Raw genomic sequence first — 26,528 nt, forward strand, 5'->3', positions numbered from 1 at the left:
CAAAGTATTAACTTAAGGGGGCTGAATAATTTTGCACGCCCAATTTTTCAGTTTTTGATTTATTCAAAAAGTTTGAAATATCCAATAAATGTCGTTCCACTTCATGATTGTGTCCCACTTGTTGTTGATTCTTCACAAAAAAATACAGTTTTATATCTTTATGTTTGAAGCCTGAAATGTGGCAAAAGGTTGCAAAGTTCAAGGGGGCCGAATAATTTCGCAAGGCACTGTATATATATATAATTTTTTTTTCAATTCTTATTGAATTGTTGCTGTTACTTTCCTAATTGTTATGTATCACTTTGCTTTGTCAACATTGACCTTGTTATCATGCAATTAAATGCATATTGAAGTTGGAGAGAGAGAGAGAGAGAGAGAGTCACCGTGTCATTGCAGAGGCCAATGGAACAGCTACTGATAAGGCATGTTTATGGCCCTTTCAGCAGACCACCCTGGGGAGAGAGGAGAGGATGGAAGCAACAGAACAGCAGTCTGAGGGAGGGAAGCGGTAAGGAGAAGAAGACTGGCACCAAACAGCAGTCTGAGGGAGGGAAGCGGTAAGGAGAAGGAGACTGGCACCAAACAGCAGTCTGAGGGAGGGAAGCGGTGAGGAGAAGAAGACTGGCACCAAACAGCAGTCTGAGGGAGGGAAGCGGTGAGGAGAAGAAGACTGGCACCAAACTGCAGTCTGAGGGAGGGAAGCGGTAAGGAGAAGAAGACTGGCACCAAACAGCAGTCTGAGGGAGGGAAGCGGTGAGGAGAAGAAGACTGGCACCAAACAGCAGTCTGAGGGAGGGAAGCGGTGAGGAGAAGAAGACTGGCACCAAACAGCAGTCTGAGGGAGGGAAGCGGTAAGGAGAAGAAGACTGGCACCAAACAGCAGTCTGAGGGAGGGAAGCGGTAAGGAGAAGAAGACTGGCACCAAACAGCAGTCTGAGGGAGGGAAGCGGTGAGGAGAAGAAGACTGGCACCAAACAGCAGTCTGAGGGAGGGAAGCGGTAAGGAGAAGAAGACTGGCACCAAACAGCAGTCTGAGGGAGGGAAGCGGTAAGGAGAAGAAGACTGGCACCAAACAGCAGTCTGAGGGAGGGAAGCGGTAAGGAGAAGAAGACTGGCACCAAACAGCAGTCTGAGGGAGGGAAGCGGTAAGGAGAAGAAGACTGGCACCCAACAGCAGTCTGAGGGAGGGAAGCGGTAAGGAGAAGAAGACTGGCACCAAACAGCAGTCTGAGGGAGGGAAGCGGTAAGGAGAAGAAGACTGGCACCCAACAGCAGTCTGAGGGAGGGAAGCGGTGAGGAGAAGAAGACTGGCACCAAACAGCAGTCTGAGGGAGGGAAGCGGTGAGGAGAAGAAGACTGGCACCAAACAGCAGTCTGAGGGAGGGAAGCGGTGAGGAGAAGAAGACTGGCACCAAACAGCAGTCTGAGGGAGGGAAGCGGTGAGGAGAAGAAGACTGGCACCAAACAGCAGTCTGAGGGAGGGAAGCGGTGAGGAGAAGAAGACTGGCACCAAACAGCAGTCTGAGGGAGGGAAGCGGTGAGGAGAAGAAGACTGGCACCCAACAGCAGTCTGAGGGAGGGAATCGGTAAGGAGAAGAAGACTGGCACCCAACAGCAGTCTGAGGGAGGGAAGCGGTGAGGAGAAGAAGACTGGCACCCAACAGCAGTCTGAGGGAGGGAAGCGGTGAGGAGAAGAAGACTGGCACCAAACAGCAGTCTGAGGGAGGGAAGCGGTGAGGAGAAGAAGACTGGCACCCAACAGCAGTGGTGGAAAAGGTAAAGTTAGTCAAAATAAAGGTACCTTAATAGAAAATGACTCAAGTAAAAGTCACCCAGTGAAATACTACTCGAGTAAGTCTAAAAGTATTTGGTTTTAAATATACTTAAGTATCAACAGTAAACGGAATTGCTAAAATATCCTTAAAATATCAAAAGTATAAATAATTTAAAAACTCTTTATAATAAGCAAACCAGACGCCACAATTTTTGTGATTTTTTTTGTGTGAATCCAGGACACTCAAATGAGTATGATATGTTATGTTTGGTATGGTTCCATAAGACACAATGTTACAGGAGGTTGTTACATCTACCCCTGAGTCCAGGTTACAGAGACGCCATGCGAGCGGAGTCAGAATATACCCACTCATATCAACGTGGATAATTGGCTAATATCTGTTTGACATTGATCAATGAGATTACAACCTGTTAACCCACTCAAAGACAGCCAAAAGTTAGTTGAATTTCCAATATCATATTACTATGATTTCAACCATCTAAAAGCACAACCAAATTCCAATAATAAGAATAATTCACCCAATGTTTATCACAGTGCTTTCAATCATTTTAAAAGCATGGCAAGGTTCAAATAGGAATACAATGTCAGATATTATGTTTATTTATACCACATATTAATGTGTAATCACTGTGCTTCATCTAATAGCACAACCAAATGACCTGGATTGCAGATTCTGCACAGATTATTACAGTGATTGTGAAGATCTCACAAACCTGCGACAACCGATTTATGCCATCTTGAACATGCACACTTGATGATTACATGTGACGACAAGTGTGGTTACAGTAACCTCAAAATGTGGCCATGGATGTGTAACTACTTTTGAGGTTGAACGTTACATTAGTTTGTAAGATAGCCTTAACTTTAGGCTATTTACTGTAAAAGTAATATTGAATTGTGTTTGGTTGACAATGCAACAAAATATCTACGTTTAAAAGAGCAGTATCTACAGTACTACTGGAAAAGTTCCATTTGAGCCTTTGGCTTAAACCCATTTTTCAACTTTCATTTTTGGTTGAGTTGGAGACGTGAATCCAACATGTCATTTGTTAACTGTCGTCAAGTTAACAGGCTATTTATTTGACTTCAAAAGTGATATTGAATTGTTTGGTTGTCAACGCAACCAAATATCAACATTTGAAGGAGATGTATCTTCTGTTTGGATAGTTCCATCTGTGCACTGACTTGGTCTGGCTTTAATTCCAGTTGGTCTACAAATGAATAATTGTCATGTTGGATTCACGTCTCTATCTCAAAACAAAACAAAAATCTAAGTTAAAGAATAAGTTATAGGACTAAATCAAATCCAACTTTAAATGTACTTTAATCAAATTAAGTTTGATTTGATTCACTCCTATTCTTTTGGTAAACAAACATACATACTGTACTCAACCAGACACGACACTACAGGTTTCTTCATGGTTCCCAAACCAAAAACAGATTTAATGCGTTGATCAGTTATGTATAGAGCCGTGTCATCGTGGGATGCTCTGCCACCAGAGGTTACTCGTGCAAAATGTAAGTTTAGCTTGAAAAAACAGATTAAAAATAATATTGTATCACAGCACCTCCTCTTTCTAAAAATCTCATTTAACTGTGCTGGATATAAGAATATGAATATGTGAATAGTGCGTAAATAGTATTTTTTTTGTCTCTTGGTGTCGTGAATATATCAGACACCCTTCAGACGCATCTTCGCATTTCGTTGAGAAATGCTTTGTTTCTTGACGTCTTTGACATTATCTGGGCTTTGACTATCTCTCTCCATGTACATTTTCTTGATGAGGGATTATGTCTCTCAGAAGACACTGAGGAAGAAAGATCCTTGACTTGAGCTGGGCCATGTGCGTCAGAGTTAAGATGGGTGACATGAATCTGTAAATGACTTCCAGTGTTATTTAAGTGCATGGAAATGCAAGCTGGAGGCGATCAGATAAACATTAGCATAAATAATGTATACCTACATACACGTAATATATACATATATATATATATATATATATATATATATATATATACATATATATATATACACACATATATATATATATATATATATACACATACATACATATACATACATACATACATACATACATACATACATACATACATACATACATACATACATATATATATATATTAGGTCAGTTAGGATCACCACTTTATTTCAAGAATGTGAAATATCAGAATAATAGCAGAGAGAATGATTTCAGCTTTTATTTCTTTCATCATATACCCGGTGGGTCAGAAGTTTGCATACACTCAATTAGTATTTGCTGGCGTTGCCTTTAAATTGCTTAACTTGGGTCAAACGCTTCGGGTAGCCTTCCACAAGCTTCCCACAATAAGTTGGGTTAATTTTGGCCCATTCCTCCTGACAGAGCTGGATAACTGAGTCAGGTTTGTAGGCCTCTTTGCTCGCACACACTTTTTCAGTTCTGCCCACAAATGTTCTATAGGATTGAGGTCAGGGCTTTGTGATGGCCACTCCAATACCTTGACTTTGTTGTCCTTAAGCCATTTTGCCACAACTTTGGAAGTATGCTTGGGGTCATTGTCCATTTTGAAGACCAAGCTTTAACTTCCTGACTGATGTCTTGAGATGTTGCTTCAATATATCCACGCAATTTTCCTACCTCATGATGCCATCTATTTTGTGAAGTGCACCAGTCCCTCCTGCCGCAAAGCACCCCCACAACAATGTGCTGCCACCCCCGTGCTTCACAGTTGGGATGGTGTTCTTTGGCTTGCAAGACCCCCCCCCTTTACCCTCCAAACATAACGATGGTCATTATGGTCAAACGGTTCTATTTTTTTCTCATCAGACCAGAGGACATTTCTCCAAAAAGTACCATCTTTGTCCCGATGTGCAGTTTCAAACCGTAGTCTGGCTTTTTTTATGGCGGTTTTGGAACAGTGGCTTCTTCCTTGCTGAGCGGCCTTTCAGGTTATGTCGATATAGGACTCGTTTTACTGTGGCTATAGATACTTTTGTACCCGTTTCTTCCAGCATCTTCACAAGGTCCTTTGCTGTTGTTCTGGGATTGATTTGCACGTTTCACACCAAAGAACGTTCATCTCTAGGAGACAGAACACATCTCCCTCCTGAGCGGTATGATGGCTGCGTGGTCCCATGGTGTTTATACTTGCGTACTATTGTTTGTACAGATGGACGTGATACATTCAGACGTTTGGAAATTGCTCCCAAGGATGAACCAGACTTGTGGAGGTCTACAATGTTTTTTCCGAGGTCTTGGCTGATTTCTTTTGATTTTCCCATGACGTCAAGCAAAGAGGCACTGAGTTTGAAAGTAGGCCTTGAAATATATCCACAGGTACACCTCCTATTGACTCAAATTATGTCAATTAGCCTATCAGAAGCTTCTAAAGTCATGACATCATTTTCTGGAATTTTCCAAGCTGTTTAAAGGCTTAGTGTATGTAAACCTCTGACCCACTGGAATTGTGATACAGTGAATAATAAGTGAAATAATCTGTCTGTAAACAATGTTTGTAAAAATGACATGTGTCATGCACGTAGTAAATGTCCTAACCAACTTGCAAAAACTAGAGTTTGTTGATAAGAAAAAATAGTTTTAATGACTCCAACATAAGTGTATGTAAACTTCTGACTTCAACTGTCGTTGCCAAAAGTTGAGAATGACACAAATATACATTTTCACAAAGTCTGCTGCCTCAATTTGTATGATGGCAATTTGCATATATTCCAGAATGTTATGAAGAGTGATCAGATGAATTGCAATTAATTGCAAAGTCCCCCTTTGCCATGCAAATGAACTGAATCCCCCAAAAACATTTCCACTGCATTTCAGCCCTGCCACAAAAGGACCAGCTGACATCATGTCAGTGATTCTCTCGTTAACACAGGTGTGAGTGTTGACGAGGACAAGGCTGGAGATCACTCAGTAATACTGATTGAGTTTGAATAACAGATTGGAATCTTCAAAAGGAGGGTGGTGCTTCGAATCATTGTTCTTCCTCTGTCAACCATGGTTAACTGCAAGGAAACACGTGCCGTCATCATTGCTTTGCACAAAAAGAGCTTCACAGGCAAGGATATTGCTGCCAGTAAGATTGCACCTAAATCAACCATTTATCGGATCATCAAGAACTTCAAGGAGAGCGGTTCAATTGTTGTGAAGAAGGTTTCAGGGCACCCAAGAAAGTCCAGCAAGCTCCAGGACCGTCTCCTAAAGTTGATTCAGTTGCGGGATCGGGGCACCACCAGTACAGAGCTTGCTCAGGAATGGCAGCAGGCAGGTGCGAGTGCATCTGCACGCACAGTGAGGCATAGACTTTTGGAGGATGGCCTGGTGTCAAGAAGGGCAGCGAAGAAGCCACTTCTCTCCAGGAAAAACATCAGGGACAGACTGATATTCTGCAAAAGGTACAGGGATTGGACTGCTGAGGACTGGGGTAAAGTAATTTTCTCTGATGTATCCCCTTTCCGATTGTTTGGGGCATCTGGAAAAAAAGCTTGTCTGGAGAAGACAAGGTGAGCGCTACCATCAGTCCTGTGTCATCCCAACAGTAAAGCATCTTGAGACCATTCATTTATGGGGTTGCTTGTCAGCCAAGGGAGTGGGCTCACTCACAATTTTGCCTAAGAACACAGCCATGAATAAAGAATGGTACCAGCACATCCTCTGAGAGCAACTTCTCCCAACCATCCAGGAACAGTTTGGTGATGAACAATGCCTTTTCCAGCATGATGGAGCACCTTGCCATAAGGCAAAAATGATAACTAAGTGGCTTGGGTAACAAAACATCTATATTTTGGGTCCATGGCCAGGAAACTCCCCAGACCCTAATCCCATTGAGAACTTGTGGTCAATGCTTAAGAAGTGGGTGGACAAACAAAAACCTACACATTCTGACAAACTCCAAGCATTGATTATGCAAGAATGGCCTGCCATCAGTCAGGATGTGGTCCAGAAGTTAATTGACAGCATGCCAGGGTGGATTGCAGAGGTCTTGAAAAAGAAGCGTCAACATCGCAAATATTGACTCTTTGCATCAACTTCATGTAATTGTCAATAAAAGCCTTTGACACTTATGAAATGCTTGTAAATATACTTCAGTATTCCATAGTAACATGTGACAAAAATATCTAAAGACACTGAAGCAGCAAACGTTGTGGAAATTAATATTTGTGTCATTCTCAAAACTTTTGGCCACGACTATATACTGTATATATTTCCTGTCTCATTTGAATCCATAGCAATCTAACCCAATACGTATCCCAAATACTGGTGTTCAGTGGGAAGAAATTATATTTTCTTAACCCAGCCTTTCCTCCGTGTCACTCGGGATTCTACTCTAGTTCACACTCTAACTGATTTTCTTGTTGGTTTGTATTGTTGTAAAGGTATATTTAGAAGAAAAAAAACATACATTGTGGTTATAGCTTGGGAAAAATCCTATTTACATCTTGAGACGTAATTTGTTATATTGCGGAGCAAAGCCATGGTGTATTAGATTGCATTGGAGGGACTTACTGACCAAAGTCCCTTGAATATGTTGCAATTTAAAAGGTCAACTGGGAGGTATTTAATAATGAACCCGGGCGTAATGAGGCCTTTCCATGAACCTCTTGATCTTCATCCACCGGCTTGGACCACTTCCTGGTCACCTGCACACCAAAGGGAAAAACAGACATTCCTCCCATTGGATTACTCTTCACTATCACTTATGTGAAGTGATTATTTTACAATGTCAGTCGGTCTGGAACTGGGACTGGGTCCATGCTGCCTGCCTGAAATGAATCTCTGTGCTGTGTGGAACCCTGAGGATTTCTTGTTCTTTTCTTTCTTGGCATTCCCTTATCCCGCTCGACTTAAATGGCTTCCATTTTACATAGTATTTATTTAAACAGCTTGACATGGACGAGTCTTTCGTTTCACAGGCTTAGTTTTGGGGGATAGGATTTTTCACTACCACTTGAGCGGCTTGAGGGTCGGGGAGTTAACAGTTTTGTTTAAGTACAAAACTCAACTTTATGATACGAGCCACCTCTGCCATTCTTGTAACCAAAAAGAGCACACAGCAACGACTACAGACAACTTTAACTACACAACTCAATTGAAGACATGGACCATTCCCAGAAACATTGAATGGGGTGAAGACACTAATAGGTGACCGTATCAACCATGAGACAGGAGTGATAAGCAAGGTTGACGTTAGAGGCCCCCATCACTTGGTTTCTACAGGCTAGCAGAAAAATAGCTTTGCTATGCATTCAATTGAGACTTTTCACAATAACTCCCCATCACTGACCTCATACTAGATAATTGATGCCAGTAACACAGGCCCAACAATGGCAGGTTTTAATTAAAGACGACCATAAAATACTTTGGAAAAGGTCAAGCAAGCAGTGCTAAATTAGGGGGAGAGAAATTCCTAAAGAAAAAAACAGAACAGGGGATAGGAACACATAATCACCCCAATGGGCACACATTATTTGAATCAATGTTGTTTATGCATCATTTCAATGTTTCCACGCCAGTTTCACTGGGCACAGTTAATTCAACGTAATTTCAACGTTGGTTCCATGCACATGGCCCAGCTAGAGTCAAAAAACTGCCAAGTGGGACAGTTTCCAAGCCAGAAAGCACTGCCTGCTTCAATATTGCTCAATCATGATTTATTTCAAGTTTATTTACTCTCTCACCACCTCACTAAATGGTACTCGGATTTAACATGCAATACCAAAAATGGAGGAAGATCCTGGAGAGAGTAGGATATTTTCCTGCTTTTTTTGAACAATGTTCTCTTTCATCATTTTCCGGGAGGCTTGAACCCAATCTGCCGTTCTGTCCCTATAACTCCTTTATCTCCTTGTTTTGCCTAAGGAAGCGTATACACAGCACATCCTAATCCGAAATCACATTGACTGGAGTTAGGGACATATTTGAGTGAGGGGCAACTTTTCTGTCATCACCTCGTCAATAAGCACACTTGAACGAGGCCACCGCTCTAAATGGTGTGTTTGGATCATCTGTGAAGAACTGAATACCTTCAGAAAAAATATTTTCCTAGCTGTATTTACACAAAAAATATTTCCAGATCTGACTTCTCATTTAATGGTCAACGTACATGCTGTGCGTACCCGCAAATAACTTTCAAATGGACGGGAGAAAACAGAGAGTGCCATTGAGGAAACCTGCAGTTCATACTTTGAAGAATTCCACTGAAAAGAGAGAGAGAAATATACCCAGAAAAACCTGGTGAGCTGGCTTGAATGGGGCGGCCATGGAAAAATACTGATATTTCGTGCATGAAAACGCCACTGTGCACCTAAAAACCAAAAGGTTAAAAAAAAGGCAGAACGTGGTGGGTTTGTGTTTGAGGGACACACAGGGTTAATGTGGGCTAGAGCAGCAGACATACCTGGTGGGACTCTGAGACCAGAGAGGGGAAATGGTTTCTCCCAAGAGGGAGTTCTGGCCCCTTACCCTAGATACAAGTCTCTAAAACACAGGTGTCAAACTCATTCCACGGAGGGTCGAGTGTCTGCAGGTTTTCGCTCCTCCCGTGTACTTGATTGATGAATTAAGGTCACTAATTAGTAAAGAACTCCCCATACCTGGTTATCTAGGCCTTAAATGAAAGGGAAAAAAGAAAATCCCTGCAGACACTAGGCCCTCCACGGAATGAGTTTGACACCGCTGCTCTAAAGCACTATGATCCTTGAGGAGAGGCTAGACTTGCACATGACAGACACACCACAGACCAAAAACACCCTAAAGATAGAGATGGATGACACAGACGCGAACACACACACACGCACGCACGCACGCACACACACACACACACACACACACACACACACACACACACACACACACACATTATCCATCTACCCACCCAAACAGCTGTCTGCCCATATGGCGTTATGTCTTACCTCTCCTGCAGTGCCTAATGGCCATTTTGCATCTCTTGGACTCGGCGATAGTGGGGCAGGGTATAGTGTCCTTGGGCGGCTTCTTCACGATGTGCCGCGTCCGGGTTTCCAGACCCCACTTGAAGCCGCAGGTTTTGTTTCTCCTGGTGCAGGACCCCCACTCGCTCCACTGGCCCACCTCGCAGCCTTCTGCGTGGGGAGAGACATGAGTCACTAAAGGGTAGCGCCAGGGAGACTCGATGGAGGGTCCAAATCAAGGTTCCCTACAGTACATAGTGAAAAGACTAGGAAGGCCATTACCTCCTGGTGTGTGGTCCTTTCCATCCTTCTACTGTTTCATTCAAAAACATATACTAGAGGTTACAAGGTAAAAGACTGTTGGGTAAAACCATAAGTTCTAGGAGATCCTGCCTCAATGTGATCCACATTGTCGACTTTCCACATTTCAACAGAGTATGAATTACTCCAAAAAGACACCCTATTCCCTATATAGTGCACTACTTTGGACCCGAGCCCAGTAGTGCACTACATAGGGAATACGGAGACACACACATGTCTTTGCTGTTTCCCGTCTTACCTCCACACTCCATGGTGTCCTCCAGGGGCGCAAAGCCCTCGGGGCACTTCTCGGAGCAGCGCCCTTTGTGCAGGTAAAACTCTGCCTTGCACTTGGTGCAGAAGTCTTTACTGAAGCAGGACTCACAGTTATCTATCCTGCACCCTGTGGGGAGGGAAGAGGAGAAGAGATGAGGCGACGCGGGGAGAGGAGGGGAAGTGAAGAGAGGAGAGAAGAGGTCTCGGCAAGGCCAGGACTAGGCAGCGGTACAGTACAGTATACACTCATACCATCTGGAGTTGATAGAAGACTAAGGGGGTTTGGGGAAGGAGATGGAGTTCTTGAAAGGATTACTGCCCCCCTCCAAAAGAAAGCCTCTGTGTTGATGTCCTGTGAATCATATAATCATATATCTCCAGGGCTGTGCTGTATTTCAGCACACTCGGTTTTCAGTGTGAGCGGGTGAAGAGTGCGAACTGTGAAATAACAACAGCAAAGTTAGTGAAACATTACCTCACTGTGACCCCTTTCAACACAGGCAGGAAAACAGATCACTAGCCTGACATCCGACAGTCTGGAGACAACACAGAGGTCTGGGCCTGGTTCTCTTGTCCTAGCCATGAATGGGTTTGAGGGAATCCATTTTGTTTTGGTGGGTGGATTCTATTTCGTTTTGGTTTTAAATATGTTTTTAAAGCAAGTTAGTGTTACCCATGCTTCCAATGTATGTTTGATATGGCTTATTCTAAGCTTAGTGTTATCAGACATTGCGTCATTGGTGGGGGTAAGAATGAACTTTTGGTGATTAGGAAGATGGCATACAGCTGCGATAGAATCCTCGGTTTTGTGTTAGTTTGGGTTGGGGAACAAAAAGATTGCCAGCCCCTGCCAAACGAACTAACCAACACTGATGTCTTTGGTGAGAAACACAACGCCACACTTATCGTCCCACGCCCCACCCTGCCGGGCTGAAACGCAGCACTGTGCGGTGAGTCATCAAGCCTTTTACTCTGCAATTAGCACGTTCAGGCAGGGGCCCAAATTACACGAGCCGCACCGATGGGGCGACGCACTGGGCTGCATGATTAAAAGGAAGCCCTCACCCGAGCTGTCTAATTTATGACACTCCTCAGAATCCCTAAGTCGTCTGATTGGTTGGCTAACCCCAATCTATATCAGAGGAGGCCGGTGGGAGGACCTATAGGAGGATGGGCTTATTGTCATGGCTGGAATGGAATAAATGGAATGTATCAAGCATATCAAACTTATAGAAACCACATGTTTGACTCTGTTCCACTAATTCCATTTCAGCCATGACAATGAGCCCATCCTCCTCCTCCCACCAGCCTCCACTGACCTATAGGCTAGCGAACTAGCAGCAGTCATCTCTATCACTCGCTCTACTAGACTTTCTCAGGTATGGTGGTGACATCTGGTCTTCTCTGTGTCTCCCGGAGAGTCACCATGTGTGCATGTGAGTGTGTGATTGTGTGTCGAAGTAATTATCCACATGTAACAGATATAGAGTACAAGGCCCAAAACTCTTATCTAGGACCCTATTGCGGGCCCGGAGAAGGTTCTCACAATCACGCCCCTTAATTACACCATCTCCAGCTAACCATCGGGCCTCCTCTGCATTCCTCCGCAACGACAGAGGTCCCTCCCCTTTTCACTTTGAACCCCTAAGTATGGCCTCTACCCACTCACTCTGACTCTCACGCTTTTCCAACCCTGACCAGCCTAAACAAACCCGCCGCAAACACACACATAAGTACACAAGTACGCACATATACACACGTCACGTCATGTACACACACAAACATACACACGTATACACACACATAATTGAAACACACAACCATACACACACACGCACATAATTATATACACACACACACACACACACACACATCAGAGTTGGTTGGGGACACACCCATCGCGCTGTCGCCCCTGTTGCCTACCTTCTGAAAAGATGACAGGAGGACAAGATGTTCGAATACCAGCCTCCACACCGTTCTTGATTCTTTACCTAGATACAGCTGGTTCTCTGGCTGGTCATTGGCATAATGCTTGATTATCACCCTCATCAAAGTTTAATGGATGATGTTCCTGACGCGATATGTATAGGCCTGCTGTAGGCCTATCTTGAGTTTCAATGTTTTTTTATATATATACACACACAGTTGAAGTTGGAAGTTTACATACACCTTTATCAAATACATTTAAAGTCAATTTTTTACAATTCCCAACATTTAATCAGAGTAAAAATTCCCTTTATTTTTAAGAATTTGAAATGTCAGAATAATCGTAGAGAAAATTATTTATTTCAGCTTTTATTTCTTTCATCACATTCCCAGTGGGTCAGAGGTTTACATACACTCAATTAGTACTTGGTAGCATTGCCATTCAATTGTTTAACTTGGGTCAAACATTTAGGGTGGCCTTCCACAAGCTTCCCAGAAAAAGTTGGGTGAAATTTTGGTTTGTAGGCCTCCTTACTCGCACACGTTTTTTCAGTTCTGCCCACAAATTTTCTATAGGATTGAGGTCAGGGCTTTGTGATGGCCACTCCAATACCGACTTTGTTGTCCTTAAGCCATTTTGCCACAACTTTGGAAGTATGCTTGGGGTCATTGTCCATTTGGAAGACCCATTTGCGAGCAAGCTTCAACTTCCTGACTGATGTCTTAAGATGTTGCTTCAATATATCCACATAATTTTCCTCACTCATAATGCCATCTATTTTGTGAAGTGCACCAGTCCCTCCTGCAGCAAAGCACCCCCACAACATGATGCTGCCACCCCCATGCTTCATGGTTGGGATGGTGTTCTTCGGCTTGCAAGCCTCCCCCTTTATCCTCCAAACATAACAATGATCATTATGGCCAAACAGTTCTATTTTTGTTTCATCAAACCAGAGGACATTTCTTCAAAAAGTACCATCTTTGTCCCCATGTGCAGTTGCAAACCATAGTCTGGCTTTCTTATGGCAGTTTTGGAGCAGTGGCGTCTTCCTTGCTGAGCAGCTTTTCAGGTTATGTCGATATAGGACTCGTTTTACTGTGGATATAGATACCTTTGTGCCTGTTTCCTCCAGCATCTTCACAAGGTCCTTTGCTGTTGTTCTGGGATTGATTGCACTTTTCGCACCAAAGTACATTCATCTCTAGGAGACAGAATGCGTCTCCTTCCTGAGCGGTATGAGGGCTCGTGGTCCAATGGTGTTAATACTTGCGTACTATTGTTTGTACAGATGGTCGTGGTACCGTCAGGCGTTTGGAAATTGCTCCCAAGGATGAACCAGACTTGTGGAGGTCTACAATTTTTTTTCTGAGGTCTTGGCTGACTTCTTTGGATTTCCCCATGATGTCAAGCAATGAGGTACTGAGTTTGAAGGTAGGCCTTGAAATATAGCCATAGGTACACCTCCAATTGTCAATTAGCCTATCAGAAGCTTCTAAAGCTAATTTTCTGGAATTTTCCAAGCTGTTTAAAGGCACAGTCAACTTAGTGTATGTAAACTGCTGACCCACTGGAATTGTGATACAGTGAATTATAAGTGAAATAATCGGTCTGTAAACAATAGTTGGGAAAAATTACTTGTGTTATGCACAAAGGAGATGTCCTAACCAACTTGCCAAAACTATAGTTTGTTAGCAAGAAATTTGTGGAGTGGTTGAAAAAAAGAGTTTTAATGACTCCAACCTAAGTGTATGTAAACTTCAACTGACTTCAACTGTATATATACACATACATATGTGTGTGTGTATGTATCCATGCATGTATGTATATATTTTTTTTACCTTTTATTTAACTAGGAACAGTGGGTTAACTGCCTGTTCAGGGGCAGAACGACAGATTTGTATCTTGTCAGCTCGGGGATTTGAACTTGCAACCTTTCAGTTACTAGTCCAACGCTCTAACCACTAGGCTACCCTGCCGCCACATATATGTACTGTATGTATACATACATACGTATACATATACATATACGTACCATGTCTGTAGTATGTAATATGTCAAATGTATGTACGTGAAGAGAAAAAAATGGGGGAAAAAGTTACAAAAAAAATGTTTCATATTTGGGACATGAATAAAATCAGCTACAGCCTAAATTATCTAATGGTAAAAGCACCCTAGGGCAATATAATGGCATTTAATATAAGCTTTTATCCAAAGGAAAAGAGAGAAACTCTCCGGAGGTGACAACCATATGTGACAACCAGCTGGGATTTGCAGAAACGGGATGTTGGGGTAGGAACCGTGTAAATCCAGTGCTACTGGAACGGATGTGGCATATGGAGGCATACAACAGTCACTCTCCAATTCAAGAGGTGGTCTGAGGCAGCCTGTAAGACCTCACTGCACCCCTGGATCTTGTTCATTAGGGCACACTGTAAGGCAATTCCGCAGTAACAGAGTGATAGTGAGACTCTGTTTTTTTTTACTTTAAAAATGCATATCCAACAAAAACCAATGAATGAAAAGTTATACAGACAATAGAACTCTATGCCTAAGGGACAACGATTAGAACCTTCCACTGAACATTTTGCAAAAACACATTTACTTGAAGAACAGCGCTGATGCAAAGTTTGGTAACAGAACGGAGCCACAAACAGCACAAACCGTCATTCTGTGTGTTTAACTTGGCAATCATTGTTTTTTTGTTGGATATACTGTACATCATAAAGTGAAAAATCTGAGTCTCGGCATCACTCTGTTACAGTGGAATTGCCCTACACTGGACAAGTACAAATAGTTTTATTCCGTTTGGTACCAATTGAAGACAACCTAGACAGAACAAAACAAACGACACATCGAAGGCAGCCAACATTTACAATATAGACATTTCTGCCTTCTCACCATCTCATCCATGGTCCAACATATCACACACACACTTGCTTATCCCTTGCTTGATAAACACACTGAGCCAACAGAGTTCCGCAGTGCTGTAGAGATTTTGGCATGGAATGAGTGAAACAGAGGAGGTAAAGCAGAGGCCCACACAAATGCAGGATGCACTCGCTCTCCTTTCCCTCCTCCCTACTTTTTAAACATTTTTTTATAGCTCTCATCCCTCTCTCCTCTCCTCTTCGTTCCCGCTGAAATTAGATATTGGTGGGGCTCGGTGTCAATACACGTCAGGCCCAAGACAGGGACCCAACAGCCAATAAATCAAAGGAGCAAATTGGAAAGCAGCGCTCCTCTTTACCCCTCAAACACAAGCCTTCCCAGGCCTGTCATCACCGAAGTCTTTTTCTTTCTGAAGAAGAAGAAGTAAAAGAAAAAAATAACATCTGGCACTACTACACTCTCAAGCACCGGCATGTTGCGCAACCTGCTGTTACTGACAACAAACAGGAATGGAGACGCTGGTACACCGAAACACACACGACTAACGAGTGCCACAACATTGAAGTTCATCTTACAATATAGAAGTCAAAAAACAAGCTTATAGTGAAATTTATTAGCAAACACCGGTGGTAGCGATTCCTGTCCTACTCCTTATCAGATATAATCAAATAAGATACAGCATTCCTTTACAGATATATGACATATGCATAATACAGTGGAAATCGGAAGTTTACATACACTTAGGCTGGAGTCATTAAAACTTGTTTTTCAACCACTCCACAAATTTCTTGCTAACAAACAATAGTTTTGGCAAGTCGGTTAGGACATCTATTTTGTGCATTACACAAGTCATTTTTCCAACAATTGTTTACAGACAGATGATTTCACTTATAACTCACTGTATCACAATTGCAGTGGGTCAGAAGTTAACATACACTAAGTTGACTATGCCTTTAAATGGCTTGGAAAATTCCAGAAAATGATGTCATGGCTTTAGAAGCTTCTGATAGGCTAATTGACATCATGAGTCAATTGGAGGTGTACCTGTGGATGTATTTCAAGGCCTACCTTCAAGCTCAGTGCCTCTTTGCTTGACATCATGGGAAAATCAAAAGAAATCAAACAAGTCTGGTTCATCCTTGGGAGCAATTTCCAAACGCCTGGAGGTACCACATTCATCTGTACAAACAATAGTACACAAGTATAAAAACCATGGGACCACGCAGCCGTCATACCACTCAGGAAGGAGACGCGTTCTGTCTCCTAGAGATGAGCGTACTTTAGTGCAAAAAGTGCAAATCGATCCCAGAACAACAGCAAAGGACCTTGTGAAGATGCAGGGGGAAAATAGGTACAAAAGTATCTATATCCACAGTAAAACGAGTCCTATATCGACATAACCTGAAAGGCCGCTCAGCAAGGAAGAAGCCACTGCTCAAAAAACGTTTACAACTCCACATTGGGACAAAGATGTTACTTTTTGGAGAAATGTCCTCTGGTCTGATGAAACAAAAATAGAACGGTTTGGCTATAATGACCATCGTTATGTTTGGAGGTAAAAGGGGGAGGCTTGCAAGCCAAAGAACACCATCCCAACCGTGAAGCACGGGGGTGGCAGCATCATGTTGTGGGGGTGCTTTGCTGCAGGAGCGACTGGTGCACTTCCCAAAATAGATGGCATCATGAGGCAGGAAAATTATGTGGATATATTGAAGCAACATCTCAAGACATCAGTCAGGAAGTTAAAGCTTGCTCAAAAATGGGTCTTCCAAATGGACAATGACCCCAAGCATACTTCCAAAGTTGTGGCAAAATGGCTTAAGAACAACAAAGTCAAGGTATTGTAGTGGCCATCACAAAGCCCTGACCTCAATTCCATAGAAAATATGTGGGCAGAACTGAAAAAGCATGTGCGAGCAAGGAGGCCTACAAACCCGACTCAGTTACACCAGCTCTGTCAGGAGGAATGGGACAAAATTAACCCAACTTATTGTGGGAAGCTTGTGGACGGCTACCCGAAACATTTGACCCAAGTTAAACAATTTTAAAGGCAATGCTACCAAATACTAATTGAGTGTATGTAAACGTCTGACCCACTGGGATGTGATGAAAGAAATAAAAGCTTAAATAAATCATTCTCTACTATTATTCTGACATTTCACATTCTTAAAATAAGTATGTATGTATGTATGTATGTATGTATGTATGTCTGGGGTCAGAGTTGGGTGGATATGAGGGACGTTCCCACAGTGAGCTGCATCTGCCCGGCTGCTTGTCTGCCTCTGCGGTGGCCAGGGGCCCAAAGGAGAGCGCCAGACAAGGCCCCCAGGGGCCTATGGCCCTCAGATGCATAGGAGCAGGTTATAGTCCTCTTTGGGATTAACCTCTGTGCCACCTCCAATGTCTCGTCTAGGTGCCTCTGGGAGACTAATAAGAAATAATGAGGTGATCAGATCTGGCAGGAATCTGATGAAAGGAAGGCTCAATGTTCTTATTGAGGCTTAAAACACATGATCTCCTCTTAGCCTTGTTTCTCAGTTTTTAACTCAATATCAAATCATTTCTGGGTAACAATTAAGTACTGTACTGTGATTGTTTTCAATTAAAAATGGTCAAAAGGAAAAATAAATAGCTTCTTAGTAATGCAATTTCTCAAGCAAGAATTGCAGTAGGGCTGTCTGGGAGTGGGGAAGGGAAACTGAAAAGTAGTTGTTATTGGCAGAGAGGTTTGGAACTCTCTTTCTTATTGTTCTATTATGCCAAAACGCCAACCTGCCAAAACAGGCTGAAATTTCAGGTGGTCAACATCTTTTAAGGGAAAGTCATGGTTGCACTTGTATGAATGTGACTGTTTCCATTTTTTTTGTTTTTTCAGTTTGTGGTTTTCATGTCAACTACATTTGGAGTTGAATCATGGAGCTTTAAAAGCGTGATCTAACCCTGTGAGTCTAGCTGGCAGCGACTCTCCCCTCTCTCTCTCTGCTGTGGTCTGGATTGAAAATCAGCAAATTTGATCAGGGACACTCAAAGCAATTGTCAATTTCAGAGGTGTTCTGCCTGAGATTGGGTTGACATGGGACATATGCCATCACTTGATTTATTTCTAAGAATATTCATGTTAAAAACTGTAAATCATTTTTCATAAGATGGAGAATCTGTTGGGAGCCCAGAGAGGGCCTTTCTTGTAAGCTATGGGGGTTAGGTTGTCAAGCCAATCATCAGTCTAATGAAAAGTCACAAAGTCTTCCAGGATGCTAACCAGGACTGCTGTTGAACAAGCAGGCAGCGGCAGTGTCCATGTCCATGATCAGACAGAAAGAAGCTCTGGCACTCAAGCGGGGGAAAACAAACCCCATTTTTCCAGCCTTCCTCTCCAAGCGAGTCTGAGTGAAGCAGCTAGCCTTGTGCTAGCCTAATAGTGCTTTGACCTACTCTCTAAATCAGACGGTTTGGCTGGCATTTAACCCTGGGCTTGCTAGCTGCCACCCGGCCATGTCATGGTGGATTGATGGATGGCAGGAGTTCATGTCACAGGGAAAGGCTGCATGTTCTCCCCTCTGACATCCTCTTGTCTTTCCACGTGGATGCTCTCCAACACACTGGCGTGGGGCCGCTGGGCGAGACAGAGCCGGTGTTCCTGTCAGTCAGAATGGGCCAGTGGAGAGGAGACACGACAGGCATGTCAGTTGGTTGTGTCCATTGTGTTGTCTGGCAGTGTGTCTAAACTGTGGTTTGTAAAAGCTGTGATGATTAACTGTCCCTTGGTAAGGCGCAAAGGCCAAAAGCAACTGGTATTTTTCTGGTTAAAATGTGCAATGGAAATACCCACAGGAAGACAGAGATGCAGAGTAGCCCGTTTCTGCCTGTGCTGCCAACGTAGCTCATGGTATTATGAGTTAGTTCCTTTACAGAGCTTCATACTTCGGTACTCATTTGGCCCGGAGAACTGACGTGTGGCTACTGTCCACCTCATAATCCACCAAACTCCCACGATGCACTTTAAAAATGAACTATCTTACAAAGGTGTAACCAGTCATCCAAAACGGCACAAACCAGAAACAAAATGCAACAATGATATTCAGTTACCAATTTGTAGTACAAGAGAGGCAATAAAAATAAAATCAGAAATGGAGTTTTAAAAATCACCTCGGACAAGGGGAGTCTCGAGTGGCATATATATTGGCACGGGACGAGCTGTGATATTTGAACCACACTTCCAGAATATTGGCCATATCTATGAGCTCAGCTCGACATGGTTTCCATCCTGGCAGAGGGGTGATCGTTGCTGGGGTTTCTGTGAGCATTACAGCTGTGTGTGTGTGTGTGTTTGTTAAATGGGGTGCATATAGGAACAATCTATCCCAGACTTAAAGCCTTGTCCACCAGGACTCCCCCCCCCCCCCCCCCCCCACCCCCCACCCCCACCTCAGCAGTGTTTAAAACCATTATTACAGCCCCTGGGAGGAAGTTTTGCTCAGAGTATTACTCTCATGCTGTCCCTGTCAACACTTTCCCTACCGTTAAACTTCGCACACTGTTATCCACCATCCACCCCCTCTTCCTAATATTTTAAACCCATATGAAAATACAGTTGATGCCTGATACAGTCTATGCCATAGCTTGGAAATTAAATAATGTCATAAAGCCTGCGTTAAACCTAAATCATGCAGATAGATGTCCCAGACAAGTGGAATGATTCGTTTGCATTAGCACTGGTGCAAATGCAACAACCTTACACATAGTTTGCTAACTTACACATCACTTACTGTACATATGTGCACTTATCAGGACTGGGCTGTATATAAAGCATATGTGAATCTCTATCCTTAGAAATGTCCCTGGTAGAGGAGGTTGACATAGAGACAGATGAGCATAGAGCAGTATTAGCCTGTTGAGCTGATAAGTGCCTCCATGACTGCAACTGGACTTACAGATCACATCAAACTCTTCACCATTAGCTGCTGAAAGGCGTGTGTGTGTGTGTGTGTGTGAGTGCGAGTGAGAGAGAGAGATGCGCAAAACGCGAACGGAATCGCGTATGCCAGACATTAAAACTGAATTCAGCAATATTCAATCATTTATTGAACTTAGTAGGAAATTAACTAGATATTGAAAATCCATGAACGGCCTCCCGGGTGGCGCAGTGGTTAAGGGCGCTGTACTGCAGTGCCAGCTGTGCCATCAGAGTCCCTGGGTTCACGCTCTGTCGTAACCGGCCGCGACCGGGAGGTCCGTGGGGCGACGCACAATTGGCCTAGCGTCGTCCGGGTTAGGGAGGGATTGGTCGGTAGGGATGTCCTTGTCTCATCGCGCACCAGCGGCTCCTGTGGCGGGCCGGGCGCAGTGCGCGCTAGCCAAGGTTGCCGGGTGCACAGTGTAGCCTCCGACACATTGGTGCGGCTGGCTTCCGGGTTGGATGCGCGCTGTGTTAAGAAGCAGTGCGGCTGGTTGGGTTGTGTATCGGAGGACGCATGACATTCAACCTTCGTCTCTCCCGAGCCCGTACGGGAGTTGTAGCGATAAGACAAGATAGTAGCTACTACAACAATTGGATACCACGAAATTGGGGAGAAAAAGGGGTAAAAAAAAAATAAATAAAAAATCCATGAACAAAATGCATCAGTGATTTGTATTTTCCTGCAACTTTCTCAAAAGGCACAGGAATGCCCTTGTCTGTGCTGTGTACAGTGCGCTTTTATCTAGTCTACACTTTGTGTAGCCATTAGCATGAATGCTAATGATAATCATCTGCTGGTACTGCAGATGGAAAGGCTTTCACCAAAACCTTCTTAACTAAATGTTAACTACAAAGTACCTACCTGGCAGAATGATATCATGATGATTTGCATCAATCCAGTAGCCATTTGTTTAGCTAACTCTGCAATCCCATGAGTGCTACAGAAACACTGCTAACCAAACAAACGTCTCTGGCTGGTGCACACTTGCATTAAAGGGTAACTACACCAATATTTCTTAGATTTTTCCCAGACCTTAAAAGTGTTCTCCTGGTGGGGTAAAACACTGTTGTGGACTTAGAACATACAGTTGAGTGTGTTTTCTATTTTTTTTTTTTTAAGTGTGATTAAGAGACCGAAAACGTAAATAAATAAATGAAACCTGGAAAAACTACACGGAGAAAAATGAATTTGAGAAAAAACTACGCTGAATCAGGCATCTTCCTCCCCTCACATTTCCCAACCTTTAACTTTCCCCCTCTCTCTTCTAAATTCAGCCACTGGCTGGTTCAGTTGCCTGGTTAGCTTCAGTCACCTAGTCTTACTGCACATTGGCACACAGGTTAAAGTGTGTGGCTACACTCTTTCTTCTCCTAATGCCAAGCTGTCAAGTGGCGGCTGAAAGAGAGTGAGGAACTTAGCCATGGGGTTCCAGCCTCATCACGGCTGGGCCTGGGAGTGAGTGTGTAAACCTCTCTCTCTATCGTGTGGCTTTGGTTTTCCTTTACCCAGGCAGTCCACAAAACATTCTTGAATGAGATAAGATCACACAGGCAAACTCTGGTGTAATAATAAGCAGCTGCTCCTTAAGTGATTTCAGAGGCTGTTTTGAAAGACCATGATAACAGAGACGTAATGCCACGTTCCCGGGCCTCTTAGAGAACAGGGGCAGGCACTGGCTCTGGGTCTGGGGCAATGGTGGCGGGGAGGAACCCCGGTGTCTTTGAGCTCAGAGGAGAATCCAGCTGCCTTGTCAGCCCACAAATCGTTCCCAGTGACCCGACAATTAGCTTCGTAGAGCCGAGCTGATAGAATGTCCCGTTATGGCCGACAGACCCAAACTGTTTAGTGGAAATTACATGAAGAGTGCAACTTAAGGAGGAAGGTCAAATGCGAAGAGGGATTACAAAGTTACGGCTCCAATTGCGATCACATCAAAGAAGACCTGGCCGCCGAGAATTGATGCTACTTGACAATGGTAAGATTTTGGTTCTGGGAGCAGTTTGCTCTGAAAAGGACTCAGATTAATTTGCCACACATTGGTGCCGCACGTCAGTACCGCTTAAAATCAAACTTCGCGCAGGACAGAGAGACGGTGTGGGGAGGGATGGGGAAGAATTACTATCCGCTGAAGAACAAAATGTCTTTCTCCTCTGATTTTCCCTGACTTGTAAAGAGAGGGTGAAATGACTGCAGGCCCTTCCTTCTCCTCTTTTATTGTGGGGAATGGAGAGATGAGCATGTGTGTGCAGGGGGAGACCGGGTGTCTCGGGGAGGGGGGAAATCCAATTGATACCAGCAGTTTACGACAAGCCAGGCATTTCAGTCGTCAATCTGCTCTATTTTTCTGACTGACAAAACCAGCGGACGTATTTGCATGGAGGTTTGGAGAGAGCGAGCGAGCGAGCGAGCGAGCGAGTAAGCAGCAAAATGGTTTCTCCTCCGGTGTCTGCTGCGCGTCTGGATTATTGGGCCTAGAGGTCCTGACACGCTCCTCTGGGGCCTCATTTCAGCATGTCTGTCAGGAGTTTGGCTAACAGAACCCAATGGGTTCAAGTTCTTTCCCAGTTTTCACATGAAACACTCAGCCAACGCCTCGGGCTCTCTATAAACCTATAAAGCCTGCCTCTCTCAAGCCAGACTCCATGTTAAAATAAGGTTATGAGATGGGGGCGCAGCCTGGTCCAATAGGAGTGGAGAGGGATACATTTAATTAATTTGATATTGTATTATTATTATTTATTTATTTTTTAGCCCATTGTTGGGTTTTAGTTTTTCCCCTTTCGGTTTTTAATATAGACAACATAATTAACAAGATCTGCGTCTAAAGGTGTCTGTTTAAGTTTGTCATGAGACCAAAACAATCCTGATATCAAAAACAGCTGACTACACACAGAAAACACGTTGAACACACGAGTACATAAATCCCACAAAAAAAATGACATACATTTATACTATTGACATGGATGAATAGAAATATCTAATATGCTTGATGTTTTTTCATCATCATCATCGGGATAGTTTTCCCTCAGAATGACATCCCCCGGCCCTCTGCGAGTGCCTTAACCTATTCCGCTCGCTTTAATCTGCACATGGCAGCGTTCCGTTTGTGCAAAGTCTACAAACTATTGGTAAGCGTTACTAATCTTCCATTAAATCGAAACACCGAGATATGCCTGGAACTTGAATAACAGCCCGTTTAAGTACGTCTGAATAGCCTTCGTTCTGAAGCCCATCCACAACACCCTCTAACGAGCCTCTAAAATGTTCACCAAGTGGGACTGTTGGTTGAGAAGCCTGGATTAACCAGACATCTCCAGCCTCAGATCCCACATCCGGGCCTATACTGGTCGCCCCTGGAGGAAAGGCCCTTCTTAATAAAGTCTCTGCACTAACATCCACCTGTGTTAAAAGTTCAGCCGTTCAAAACGTGAAGCATGTGTGTCTCCCTCTTCCCTGCGTAAGGAGCGTGTGAACGTGACAATAGATCATGTGACGAGAGAGGAGATAGATGGAGGGGACGGAGGGGATGAAGGAGGGAGGCCTTACGGGAGCACGTGTTGATCTCCGGAGCTCGAATGCCATAGTATCCCGTCGGACATGCGTGGAGACACTCGCCGTACTGCCTCATCCTCTCCCTCCGCAGGAACAAGAAGAGCTTGGGCTGGCAGTTCACGCAGCCATTGTCCTTGGAGCACACCGAGCAGCCCTTGCAGATGGGGTACACGCCATAGCTAGCTGCAGGAGAGAGACGAGAGACAGAGGGCACAAACAGAAAGTGTGATTAGTTTCGACTACATGTAAGGCAATTCAATCAAGCAATCAGTCGATCAAATGTACTTACAAAGTGCCGTACAGTAACTCAGTTTAGACCCCAAAAAGCACAGTGGCAAGGGAAAAAAAAACCTGGAACAATGCTTGAGTTTGAGAGTGTGGAATACAGGCACCGTCAGTATGAATGATAACTGCCTTTTATAGTATATTCCGCTGTAACTACTGTAACTAACATGTGATAGTGCAGCTGAGTTCACTGGGCCTAACAACAACATTGTCCTGTCACGGTGGTAAGACAAAACTGCGGATGGCCTCAGAGCTGAGGACAACAGTTGAGGAAACAGACTACACCAGAGGAAAAAGTCAGCCGTTGAAAAGTCCATCACACAGTATAAAGCCAAACAATAGTAACAGATATGTAACAAAGACATTTTCAAATTTGTAGGAAATCCGTCTAATTCAGCAATTTGTCATTCATGCAAACTTTGGTTGCCCCCTGCAACTTTGAATACTGATTGGTTTTGAATGTGAACATTGCCTTCATTCTGGTCAGAACTGGCCCTCCCGAGCGCTGTGTTGACGCTGTGTTGAGACAGCCGATGAACGCCCCAAACCACATTGACTCTGGGCCCGGATCGAGTTGCCGGCGGAGGACAAAGGAGCCAGTAACAGCCAGTCCATTCCACAATAAGCGTATCTTAATGTAAACTCCGTAGCGATCCCGTTTACAAGAAAATGTCCTTGGGCGAACACAATAGCTGCAAACGAGAGACACTGCTATCGATCGGAGCCAAGTTTTAAATATCACAGGCAGATATAGGGTAACAGCTTCCACCAAATAGGCTATTTACCACAGTGCTTAATAAAAAAATCATAGAGGAGAAGTCAACTGACTGAACAGAGCATGTTTCTCCATTGGCCATGAATTTGCCTATTACATATCTCAAACCCGTTTAAAGATGACAATAAATTGCTAAGTGGAACTATAAACAGCAGTGTGTAATCATGTGAGAAGCAGCACGAAGGAGATGTCAGTGTTTGACATGGGGTTCACTCTTCCCCCGCAGTGTTGAAGACTGAAGCAGAGTACTGAGGATTTACAGAGAAGACCCGCCTGGCAGACTACACACCAAATCTGTGTTGGGGAGAGATGAGATGGAGAGAGAGCAGAGACACTGAGCTTCAGTGTTAATCAGAGTGTGTCTGTGATCGTCTCCAGGGATTAAGTTCACCCCGACACCTCGTCGATCACGTTCAGATTAGCACTCACTGTACTCCGTGGCCTATTCATCACTGATTGCTCATCTCCACACTGCACGACTACTCACTCAGCAACGAGCAGAGACCTCAATACGTCAGACAGATAACACATTTCAAGATATTCCCGAACTGTAGTCAAAAATGTAGTATTTGGTCCCATATTCCTAGCAAGCAATGATTACATCAAGCTCGTGTCTCCACAAGCTTGTTGGATGCATTTTCTGTTAGTTTTTTTGGTTGTGCTTCAGATTATTTTGTATCCAATAGAAATGAATGATAAATCATGTAGTGTCATTTTGGAGACACTTTTATTGTAAATAAGAATATAGTATGTTTTTAAACACTTCTACATTAATGTGGATGCTACCATGATTACGGATAGTCCTGAATGAATCGTGAATAATGATGAGTGAGGTGCTGTAGATACAGAAGCACAACCTCTCGCCAACACACGCTAACCTCTCGCCAAAACACGCTAACCTCTCGCCAACACACGCTAACCTCTCGCCAACACACGCTAACCTCTCGCCAACACACGCTAACCTCTCGCCACCATTAGGTTAGCATTAGGTTAGCATTTTTGGGAGGTAGGATATTTATGCCTCTGTAACCTTCATAATTATTCACAATCCACAATCATGGCAGCATCCATGTAAAAGTGTTTAGAAACATATTCTATTCACGATAAAAGTTACCCCAAAATGACACAATATATTACTTGCCATTATTTTTTTATTTTATTTTTTTACCCCTTTTTCTCCCCAATTTCATAGTATCCAATTGTTGTAGTAGCTACTATCTTGTCTCATCGCTACAACTCCCGTACGGGCTCGGGAGAGACGAAGGTTGAAAGTCATGCGTCCTCCGATACACAACCAACCAAGCCGCTGCTTCTTTAACACAGCGCACATCCAACCCGGAAGCCAGCCGCACCAATGCGCCGGAGGAAACACCGTGCACCTGGCCACCTTGGCTAGCATACACTGCGCCCAGCCCGCCACAGGAGTCGCTGGTGCGCGATGAGACAAGGACACCCCTACCGACCAAGCCCTCCCTAACCCTGGCGCTAGGCCAATTGTGCGTCGCCCCACGGACCTCCCGGTCGCGGCCGGTTACGACAGAGCCTGGGCGCGAACCCAGGACTCTGATGGCACAGACTGCGCCACCCGGGAGGCCCTTTGCCACCCGGGAGGCCCTTTGCCATTATTTTCTATTAGGCACAAAATAATCTGAAACACACACAACAACAAAAAAAATGCATCCAACAAGTTTGTAGAGTCACAAGCTTGATGTAATCTTTGCGTGCTAGAAATATGGAACCAAATACAAAACTTTTGACCTACTTTAATACACATATAAGTGAATTTGTCCCAATACTTTTGGTCACCTAAAATGGGGGGGGGGGGG

General features: G+C 43.8%; 1 protein-coding gene across 1 annotated transcript in view; it reads right to left on the reverse strand.

Moving 5' to 3' along the window:
* LOC110518696 (R-spondin-2) overlaps positions 1–26,528 on the reverse strand; it is an 82,988-nt gene that overhangs the window by 20,408 nt on the left and 36,052 nt on the right. The window contains exons 3-5 of the mRNA XM_021596144.3: positions 23,637–23,825; positions 10,300–10,443; positions 9,723–9,911 (exon numbers count right to left, since the gene is read on the reverse strand). Coding sequence (XP_021451819.2) covers positions 9,723–9,911; positions 10,300–10,443; positions 23,637–23,825 — 522 coding nt within the window. The remainder of the gene's footprint in view (positions 1–9,722; positions 9,912–10,299; positions 10,444–23,636; positions 23,826–26,528) is intronic.

The sequence above is a fragment of the Oncorhynchus mykiss genome, chromosome 3, assembly GCF_057628025.1.
Source record: "Oncorhynchus mykiss isolate SJ-2025 chromosome 3, ASM5762802v1, whole genome shotgun sequence".
Lineage (NCBI taxonomy): Eukaryota > Metazoa > Chordata > Actinopteri > Salmoniformes > Salmonidae > Oncorhynchus > Oncorhynchus mykiss.